Source organism: Pterocles gutturalis, unplaced genomic scaffold, assembly GCF_000699245.1.
Source record: "Pterocles gutturalis isolate BGI_N339 unplaced genomic scaffold, ASM69924v1 scaffold14684, whole genome shotgun sequence".
Classification (NCBI taxonomy): Eukaryota; Metazoa; Chordata; class Aves; order Pterocliformes; family Pteroclidae; genus Pterocles; species Pterocles gutturalis.
This window is the reverse complement of record NW_010130927.1, coordinates 1-11,264: the sequence shown is the minus strand read 5'-3', so window position 1 is coordinate 11,264 and position 11,264 is coordinate 1. Positions and strand designations below refer to the sequence as shown.

Sequence of the window (11,264 nt, the reverse complement as noted above, 5' to 3'; positions counted from 1 at the left end):
GCTTTGCCAGTTCAAGATGCCAGAGTGGCACTGCCCTTTGCCTGGGGCAGAGAGGCAGCCATGCCCAAAGCTCTGACCTGCCAGCCTGAGGGTCCCTGCCCAGCTGTAGGTACCAGTTCCAGGGCTGCTTCTACACCAGTATAAGCACTGGCCGGGGAACAAAAGGGGAGCACGACAGCCTCATTCACTTGCTAATAGGCTACTGAAAGACAGACATCAAATCTATGATTGCCATGCAAGGATACAGTCCAACTTGCTGAAAAACAACAAAAAAGCAAGACAGGGCAAAAGAGGAGAGGAAATGAATTAGTTTTCCCTGAAGCATCCCAAAAACAAAACGCCAATTCAACAGGAGCCCCAGGAGGATGATCAGGGCAGTGGCACCAAACTGCTGAACACCAAACAAGCACTTTTTTTAGCTCTAGTTAGAAAAATCCTTTCTTGCAGAGCTGCATAGATCACATGCCAGGGGTTCAGCTACTTAGACTCCAGGAGAAACCTGGTGTACTGGGGGCTGATGGGTTCCATCTGTAAGAAAAGGGGAAGAGCATCTTCGATCATATGCTCGCCAACCTGGTGAAGAGGGCTTTAAACTAAAGTTGCCAGGGGAGAGGAACCTCAATCCATCCCAATTCTACCAGCTTGATGCCAGTGCCAGCAATAGATGCCCAGAGCCTGGAGAAGGATCACAGGTCAGGAGAGCACCTGAAGAGCAGCACAAAGGAATTCCAGCCACTCCAGCCACTAAGTCAGCTTCATCGAGGGCCCAACATAAATACGTCTATAGAAGGGCTGGTGGGGAATGTGAAGCTCAAGGGCAGCCTTGGCTGCAACTGCCATGAAATGGTGGAGTACAAGATTCTTAGAACAGCAAGGAGGGTGCACAGCAAGCTCACTACCCTGGACTTCAGGAGAGCAAACTTTGGCCTCTTCAGGGTTATGCCTGGTGATAAAGCCCTGAAGGGAAGAGTGGCCCAAGAAAGCTGGTTCATATTCAAGGATCACCTCTTCCAAGCTCAAGAGCAATGCATCCCAAGAAAGAGGAACTCAGGCAAAAACACCAGGAGGCCTGCATGGATGAAAAAAGAGCTCCTGGACAAACTCAACTACAGAGAGGAAGGCTACAGAGGGTGGAAGCAAGGACAGGTAGCCTGGGAGGAATACAGATGTCATGGTTTGACCTGGCTGGCATTCAAACACCACACAGCCACTCACCCTTTCCCCTCCCAGGGTTGCGGGAGAATATTAAAGGGGTAAAGGGAAAAGAGACTCGTGGGTTGAGATAAGAACAATTTAATAACTAAACTACAATAAAACTGAAGATAATAATTATCATAATAATAGTAATACACAAATATACAAACGAGTGATACACAGTGCAGCTACAGTGCAGTTGCTCACCACCTGATGACCAAGGCTCAGCCCATTCTCAGCTGATGATCCTGAAGCAGAAAGTCCTGAAACTGCAGTCCTGGAAAAGATACAACAGCCCAAGAGCTAACCAAGAGAGGGATGACCCAGAGAAGGGGCAAGGAGGGTAAACTTATGGACAGACTCTCATATGTCCTGAGCATGATGTGCATGATTTGGAATATACCATTGGCCAATTTGGCTCTCAATCCTAACCCTAAGGTCAAATCCTAAGCCAGTAATTGTGGGCCATGCTCCCTCCTAGCTTCTTGTGCACCTGCAGACACTGGCAAGCAGAGAAGCTAAAAAGTCCTTGACCATCCTGGCAACAACTATAAACACCAGTATGTTATCAGCTGCCTTCTCAGCACAAATCCCAAACACAGCCTCCTATTAGCTACTATGAAGAAAGTTCACTGTCCCAGACGAAACCAGGACAATAGAGAAATTGTCCATGCAGCCAGGGATCAGGTTAGGAAAGCTAAAGCCCTGGTAGAGCTCTGGAGTCCCCAACTAAGAAGGACATGGACCTGTTGGAGAGAGTTCAGAGGAGGGCCATGAAGATGATCAGAAGGCTGGAGCACCTCCCATATAAGGACAGGTTGAGAGCTGGGGTTGTTCAGCCTGGAGAAAAGAAGGCTTCAGGGGGAACTTATGGCAGTACTTAAAGGGGGCTACAGGAGAGATGGGTAGGGACTTTTTACAAGGGTGCGTAGGGCTAAGACAAGGTGTAGTGGCTTTAAATTGCAAGAGGGTAGATTTAGATTAGAGGTAAGGAAGAAATTCTTCACTGTGAGGGTGGTGAGACACTGGCACAGGTTGCCCAGGGAAGTTGTGGATGCCCCATCCCTGGAGGTGTTTAAGACCAGGCTGGATGAGGCTTTGAGCAACCTGGTCTAGTGGAGGGTGTCCCTGCCCATGGCAGGGGGATTGGAACTAGGTGACCTTTAAGGGCCCTTCCAACCCAAACCATTCTATGGTTCTATATGCTCAGTGCAACACTGTGCAGAAAGGAGAAGGGTTGGGGTTTTTTTGGAAGGGGGGGTGGAAAAAAACAAGAGCACAAACCCTGTGCTGGGAAAGCCACACGGATGAGCTTGTTAACATTTGAAGAGACTGCTTGGCGTGATTCCTTACAAAGATTCCTGCCAAGAATTTGCAAGAGGAAAGTATATTTAGCAATCCGAGGCATGCCAAAGCCTTGTCAAGAGAAAAAAAACACTTTGAATATGTGGAATAGCAATTAGACATTTTCTAAGCAGCCATTTTCAAAATGCATCCAGGCATCTAATAAGGGCACCTGAGGCACATCCACAACTCCACCACACTCCATGCCTCAAAAGACATCCACTAAGGATTGAATACTCAGAGGAAGGATATGTTACTGATGGCAACTGCCCACTTCCAGAGCACTGTGGCTGGTTTCAAGCAGGCTATTCTCTGTCACCTGAACCACTGGAAATACACTGTCTGCAGCTACTACTGCATATCACTTTGTAGCATCCTTTGAGGAATCATTTCTCCAAGAAAAGCTGTGAGCCACTCTGCATTGCCAGGAAGCAGAGGGGTGCTGCCTGCCCACTTCTTTCCTGGGAGCTGGACCCCCAGCTCTGCGATGCTCTGTTTCCCCAAAGGGAGCTGGTGAACATCCAGGTGAGAAGAGCAGCAGCTCAAAGCTGGTACAATATGTAAAATCAGATAGTGAGTTGCAGCCTGTTAAAGTAGTGCTCACATCATACCCCACTCCTGCCTGATTCTCTCATTGGCCAACGCTCTGAGCTGCAAAGCCAGCAATAAACTTCATCACTAAAGCTCCTTTCTTTCTATGGAGAGACCTAGAAACATTTCCCAGGATGGGTATGTCTGCCTCAGGAAGGTAACTCACCTGCATCAGTCACTCTTGTTTCTGAAGCACTGTTGGGAATCTCCCTGGGATGCAGCTTGGAGGAAGAGGCCTGAAGAAGCTCAGGAAGGCAATGGGCAGCACTTGGTCTTGAACAAGGATGAAGGCAGCCGGTTATACAGTAAGGCCAAGACATCAGCTGTTCACATAAGTTAGAAGTCACGCTAGGATACACACCTTAAAACATGGTGCCCATCGCTTATACCCATTAGGCTCTACTACAGTCAAATCCCCAAGTCAGACTCAAAGCCAAACAGGAGTACCTGCACATGGGCTGAGGTCACACCGCCTTTAAGTCAGGGTGCACAGAAGGGACAACCAACGCCTGGGGCTGAGTTTTCTCACCCCCATGAGCCCTAGGCCCCAAAGGTCTTTAATGTGTGGCACAACACAAATACAAATGGTGCCCTCAAGGCTTAGTATCATGATCCCCCACAGACCAAACAGGCTGTCAGTGAGCAGGAGGAAGCAGGAAGTGCAAACGAGGTAAAGCCAAAGCAATTATATTCTTTTGGGAGCAGATAAATGCTTAACAGAGATATCAGAATGAGGATAGCTGTGCCCCGAGTTCTTTCAGTCTTTGATTTCCAAGTTCCTTTGAACTCCTGAAATGACTCTTTGATTACAGCCACCATCCCCTTGGGTTATGTCCTTGATCCAGCATAAAAATCCCATGGGACTGATAGATTGCACTGAGAAAGAGGTCCCCTTCCCACCTGCTCTTCAAAAGCAACCAAGATCAACCAACCTGTTCAGACACATCTAAAGAGCAGTCAGATTCAAAGTGTGTTTCCATCAAACCCTCCTCCAATTCCCATAGCTGTATTAATCCAGATGGGTCAAACACTGCTGTAAGTTCACACCCTCCAAGACAGGTACCAGCACTTTGCTCTCTGCTTCTACAGCACCTAAGAGAACTCCATCCAAGCTTATAAGGTTCACCAACAAGTATACTGAAAGCAGTAAGTAAAATTGCAAAGAAACCCTGTTTTCACCCTAGATTTCCCAGAGGAAACAAATTTTGAGGATCCCCCGGACAAATCACATAGTTGTTGATACAACGAATTCTCCTAGGATATATACAGGGTTTGGACTGAGCAATGACACAAATTCAGCTCTGTTAAAGGTGACAAGTGACCACAAAACCCCCATCTCCAACCTCATTCCTATTCCTACATCCTTATCTCTTTTGGCACAGACCCTCGTTTCAGTCCAAAATCGCTGTCACGGTCTATTTTAGGGGGAAAGCACGAGCGTCTGAGCTAAGAAGCTCCAGCAGGCGTCCAGGTCAGCAGAGCCCTTCTCCTGGATGCAAAGGGGAGCAGATACAGCCGAGCCGCGCAAGGCTGAGCAGCAGAGCGGCAGTGTCGCCCGCTGGCCGCTCGCAGCATTGCCAGCTGACAGAGCTCCGACCACACCATCCTTCACCCTCCCCGCCCTCTGCACCTTCCTCCCTGCTCTCACTTCGGGGAAACGTGCTGAATTAGCAGCCCTGAAGGTTCACCGGCACAAAACCAGGAGCTCTGCGGGTGCAGCCCATGGATGGAGGCAGGTAGAACCGTACCGTCCAGATAAAAAAAAAAACATCCCACATCCTTATCTTCTCTTCCTATTTTACCCTGCCCAGCTTCCACTCTGCAAATATTAATCCCAAAGGTAATTAATAACTTTCTCAGCAGGGAATAGAAGTCATCCGAGATAAGATACCTGTGCAACCACGCTGTGATATCAACAAAGTGAAACATACTCTCTGAACAGCTATTTCATAGCAGCTGAGTGGGCTTCCATCAGAAACCTGTACTTTGGTTATGACCTCTGCCCTAATGAAGAAAAGCACAGACATGTGCAGAGTCATATCTCAGCACCCAGAACCGGGTGTGACCCAAGCACACTGGGTCAAGAATAAAAGGCAATATGCAGAACAATGCTATCCTGCTTGTAAAGGCAGCAAGAGCTGGTAACAGCTCCACACAGCCACTGTCACAGCCAGCTACAAGCCTTCAAGACAGCAGGTAAATCCAATTTGCCAGGAGCACACACACAGGCTTGCCACTTATATCTGATTTTAGCATCTCAAGAAGTCCAGAAGAGAGAAGGACATGTTTAACCAGGGGACACCTGCAGGACTGAGCAGTACTTTTCTCTGGCAGGTCACTGAGGTACAGCAGTGACTTTCCTGTAGCAGATGAGCTACATCCATGGCCCCTGTATCACTGCAGATCCTTTTGAAGCTTTGCTCCAGTAGGAAGCCCTCATGCAGGTGGTGGGGTTTGTTCTTCTGCAGCTTTACTGAAAACAGTGTTTCCCCCTCCCATCCTCAAGCCCACCACCCAGAAGCTGGGCTGCTGTTTTTTCCCAGCTGTCAGGCCTCCTCTGCCTCCACTGGATGCATGGTGTCTCCTTCTAGAAACGTGGACCTCCACAGAATGGCCTAAGCCCCTCAGAGCCCCTTCTAGAGGCAGAGCTGCACGACCACAGCACCAGAGGAGCCTCCCCCCAAGCACATCAAGTGTTTTACCAACAAAGGCTTTCACACAATGAAGCAGCAAGAAAAATAATCAGTGCTCACATGGTTTAATCTCAATTTCCCAACAAAAGGGCTCACACGAAGACACCTTTAGCATAATGGAAGCTGTCTTTATTTTGATGCAGTTTAAGAAATGTTGTCCTTGCTCAGAAACCTTCTCGAAAGCACTGTCCCAAGGTGATGCACTGATGCATGGCCAATACCTCCTCAGCTCACTGATCTCCATGTGAGCTGTCAACTGGAGCAGCTCCCCTCATCCCCTTCACCCCTCTTCCTGGAGGTCCAAGCAGGACACAGTTGTTTCTGGACATCCAGTCTACACCAGCTCCTCTACTCTTCCTTCTCACTGAGGTTTCCCTAAAGGACAGGTCAGTTACCTACAAAGCAGCTCCTGGACCACAGCACTCTATAAAGCTACACAGGAAGGTAAGCCAAAGTCAGGGCAGTGCCCCCTCAGCTCAGTGATGCAGGTCAGCAGCTGTTTTCCAGGCAGCAGAAATATTCTCACGGTAGCGTAAGCCACCCTCATGCACCATTCTTCCTCTCTTCAGCGGGAGCAGCAGCCAGCAAGAGAAAAGCTGGCTTCTTGAGCTGTTCCAGCTATCTGCACAGCAGTACTCAAGGCATCCCCAAGGGAGCAGAAACATCTTAACTGAGAAGAAAGTTCAAGGAAGCTTGGAGATGGCATCCCAAGAGTGCTGGTTAGCACAAACCAGGACCAGCAACAGCTGTGCCCAGGACTACGCTGGGAGGCCTGACAAGTACCTAGAGAAAGCTGCTGTGGGCTTGTCATGAAAGAAAAGCAGCAGCATGAGCGAGACAGAGTTGAGTAAGTTTCTTGAACCCTCAGGTTTCCTTCATAACTCTGCTGTAACAGAAGGCGTATATGCAGAAGGCCATGATGGTGCTCATCTACATACACAAAAAAGAGCCTTTGCCTCTAAGGAGAGCCACCCACGGCCACCTCCACTCGAAGCCCGTCACACAACTCTTTCACCCTGCACTACAGGCAGAACCAGGGGTGTCACTGGAGGTGTGTGCAGTGATCTCTCTCCCAGAGAATGACCCTCATCACTGCTGGGAGGTGACATGAAGGAGATGCAGGTTGGTATGAATGACCCTGGATACCTGAATACATGAATTCACTTTAGTAAGGGAAGTTTAGAGCTCTGAATTAAAAAAAAAAATATATAAAAGAAAACAAGTTCAGGGACACTACAGTCAAATCTCTGAGCCACAGTCTTTTTGCAGGTTGGGAAAAGGTTCCTACTCAGATCCAGTTCTGGATCTATTTTTCAAAGATGTCAGGCTCAGTAATGACATTATTGCTGCAGCTCATCACCACCCAAATCCATTTAAAGCTCAAGTCGGAGCAAGAGCAAGCAACCACTGTGCTACCTACCTACTATTTTTCCTCCAGCCATCAAGGTTATTACCAAGACTTCTGACTTATACTGCTAAGGACAGGGAAGGTGCTGCAGTCACCAGGCCATCAAGGTTATTACCAAGACTTCTGACCTATACTGCTGACAGGGAAGGTGCTGCAGTCACCAAAAAGCCCAGACAAAACCAAACCACAAACGATATTGAAACTCACCTGACAAACAGACCATACAAAAATGTTCCAGCATCTTAAGCTTGGTAGTCTAAAGAGACGATTTAGAGGCAATGATTAACTCAAACAGCAGCTTCTCCTCCAAGACTGAATGTCCCAGGAGTTGGTTCAACAGGAAAATTTATTGTTGCAACTCAGTATGGATTAGGGAACCTGAACATACAGACATGGGAGTATGCTATCAGACCTAGGAAGAGCAAGCCATACAGCACCTTCCAGTGGACTAATGTCGAGATCTGCACGCACCACCACACTACAGGCTGTAGTGAGCAATGACCTGTAGCTGGCACTGGGAAATAAACCAGCACTAGCCAGCAACAGAGGAAGATAGCTGCTCTTATAGCATTCCAATCTCTGCCCCCAAAGCAGTCATTATGCTCTTCTTTTTCTCTCAATCTTGCCACGCACGCCCTACTCCCCTGAGCCCTCCTCAAAGGCAAATGGTAAGAGGCAGAGTAACATTTTGCATATTCTCTCCTCCCTCCTTATATCTGTCCATTCTTCCACTCATGGAGCTCTACACCATTCTTCAAGGCACAGACATGAAGGACGTATCAAGATGTGCCAGGCTTCTTCAGATTCATGTCAGTGCATTCAAGCAACAACGTATGCAATTAACTGGAAAGGAAAAGTGATTTTTAATGGCTTTACCAGTAACAGGAGCCACTCAACTACTGGACAGAACTACTTATGCCTCCATAGTTATAAATACAGTGAGACAGACAGGACTTTTTGCGGAAAGACAAACATGATTCCACTCCATTATCACCTTTTTATTGTTAAAAGGACAGATCTTCACAGTGGAAAAAAAAAAGGATGTTGCACAAGGAGAAGAGGATGTAGCTTCTACTGGTCCTTCAATTCCTTCAGTCTTCTGATCGCAGATTTGACTGTCACTGCAGAGGTGGTACTGGAAGGAAAAGCAGAGTCATCTGCACGTGGCAGCAGAACAACCCGCACCAACATTATTTTTTGGAGAAAGTCCTAATAATTTCAAATAGTTATCGCCTGATTGCATTTCAAAAGGGGGCTAATTCCACTTTGATTTTCATGACAACAAAGTGCAGGCCTCTGTCTGCAGAAGCACGTGCAACTTCACATGCTACATCTCAGCCCAAATTACCCAGTCACGCATCGACTGCATGCACAAGCACGTGGGCTCAGATTCCTAGCGACTGTTATGCATGGGGCAACAGTGTCTTCTACCAGAATGGGGAGGGACTGGAAGGAGAGTAAAGAAAGGGAGCAAGCAAGGGCAACATCACAGTAAGGATTACAAAGATTTAATGATTTTAAAACAAAAGCAGAACATGGAAATAATTTTTCTTGGGGTAAACCTGGTTTTGCCTACTGTATCTATGCCTCTGAACTGAAAAGGCTGGGACAGTAATCACAAAAAATGCTGCTTAGGCTTTGGAAGAAGAGGTAAGAGTTTCCTTACACAATTAAAATTCTTATACAGTCAAAAGAATCAAGGAAAGAAAAATAATCCCCAGCTCAAACATAATTTATTAGCTGTTGAAGCTCTTTTTAGAATAGGTTGGAGGTACATCTGTCAGGTGCCACCCATACGGCCAATTCCACCCTGAGATGGCTGGATGAACCAGCCATCTTCTCTGCTCCTTTTCTTCCAAAATCACCAAAAACTGGCCCAAGAGCAGTACCTCGTACAAGCAACAACTGTAGTTCACATCTCCAGTAAGAAATGGTACTACAGCCAACGCACTAAAGAAACTACGTAAATAAAAATATTTGTTTCAGCATTTGCATGTTTCAATTTATCTGAAGTTTCAGAAAAGATGCAGAATAATTTTCTTCTTTTTGAAGAATAAAACAACTACTCTGATAAAACCCAGAGAGATAAATAATTTTGGAGGGACCCACTAAAACCAGCAGCAGTAATATGATGGATAAAGTGCAATATTCTCAGAAGCTACACAACAGATAATGCAAAGAGGAGCAGTCAAATCTGATTTGATCCATTCCAATCTAATTGTAACAATACAGGCAAAAAAACCCTCCACATATCACTAACTTGAGAAAGATCTACTTAACGGTTAGTAGATTAAAATTAAAAAAAATTTAAAAGCTGTATTGTGCTTCAGCCAGGTGAGAACAAATGCTGATAGGAGCTTCTTCAGTTTCTTACTTGTAAGTCCAGGCACCACCAGCAACTGTCTTCATGCAGGATCCACAGTGCCAGATACCCACAGCCTTCCTCTTCATTTTGGTCTGTAATAAAAGAAAAAGAAAAAAAACAAAGCACCCTCCATCAGCTGAAAACACCAAACAACAAATTTCAGGTGAAGACTTCAGCATGACACTACAGCATTACCTATAAGCCCAGTCAAGACAGGCAAGGATCAGGGAAAGCTTTTGTTCAGATTGTTCAGAACAGGGAAAGTCCTTCTGAAAGACTTTTTCATTCAGATATAAAGTGGGTCATTTCTAAGCGCACCATTAAAAATTCAGCTCTTTTTGAAGGAGAAAAATAGTAAGGAGTTACACTGGTCATAATAACAGATCTTCTCACCTGGTTTGGTGACCAATGTAATACTGCTATTATTAGTAATCCATGGACACCCCGAGATTGCTCTGAACTGGACCCTCTTTGAACAGTATCTAAAGAGTGAGTAGTGGGTACTGAGCTCCTTTCACCTGGACAAGTCTCCCTCACCTTGCCAAGATGACAATGAGTTTGCCTAGACCTGTACTGGATTTAGGCAGCTCTTCAAATGGGGTTATCAATGTTCTCACATCACAGGAAAAAGACATAAAATATAAAAAAAAAAACCAAACACATGTAAACCTTTTAAAATTTCTAGCCACTCAAAGATACCTGCTTTACAGATATCAACAAAAATTATCTAGGCAAAGCACAAGACGATGGGCCTCTCAAACTGTCAAAAAACAGATGTAAGAATGAATTTTGATTATGTACTCCAGCAGATATGGTTCATATCAGAAATTCTTCCCCATCCAGAGTTATACAGCAAACAAATACAAGTAAGCAACTGCAATCAAACATTTTAAGTTGGAAACGCAAGCTTTCCTCCTCCTCCAGGTAAGCTGTAAAGTTACTGAAAAAAAAAAGCACAAGTCATACTTTAATTACCAGGACAACAAGTGTGTTTTTTTAATTCTGTCAAGTTATTAGATACCCAAAACACTTAGTACAGCAACATTTCTCACTATTTTCTATAACAAAATATAGTTTGTCTTCATTTAACTACCACTAAACATGCACTTGAAATGTCTACCACCGCTTCTTGTAACAGATTCTGACAGTAGCTTAAAGCTCACAATAAATGAAACACCGTCTCAAAGCTAGCTGAATTATCTTTTCAGTATAAAAAATACATTTCTGACACCAGTTGCAAAATTATTTTTAAAGGCTGTTTTAGGGAAGGAGGTCTCTCACCTTGCCGCAGAAGGAGCAGGTATATTTGGCATGCTGGCTGATTTCAATCTTCTTCACCATTTTCCTAAGGGATGCACCGTAGCGGGTACCATATTTACCCACAATCCCAACCTTCTTGGTGCGCTTAGCCTGTTGGGAGGCAAACCAGAATAAGCTGCAACTCCACTGAGATGTCCATCTCCTCGGCAGCTCCCCTCTCCCGACAGGACAGCAAAGCCCTCGGCACTCAAAAGCGGCACCGCAGCCGAACAACGCCTCTCCCTGGCGTTGTGAGCCACGGTATCAGTAACGAAAAGGCGAGCGGCTCACGCAGCCCCAGCCTCCCAGCTGCTGCCGGGGCACTCCGAGCAGAGGGCCGCAGCCTGGCAGCCCAGCACAAGCACAGCCC

At 46.1% G+C, this 11,264-nt stretch overlaps 1 protein-coding gene across 1 annotated transcript; it reads right to left on the bottom strand.

The window, feature by feature from the left end:
• Positions 1 to 8,204: 8,204 nt before the first annotated feature.
• Positions 8,205 to 11,005, bottom strand: RPL37A (ribosomal protein L37a; the record flags this gene model as incomplete). The annotated part of the gene is made up of 3 exons (XM_010080410.1): positions 8,205 to 8,365; positions 9,605 to 9,687; positions 10,877 to 11,005. Coding segments are annotated over 3 exons (276 nt in total), but the record flags the coding sequence as incomplete, so codon positions are not given.
• Between the last annotated feature and the right edge of the window lie 259 nt (positions 11,006 to 11,264).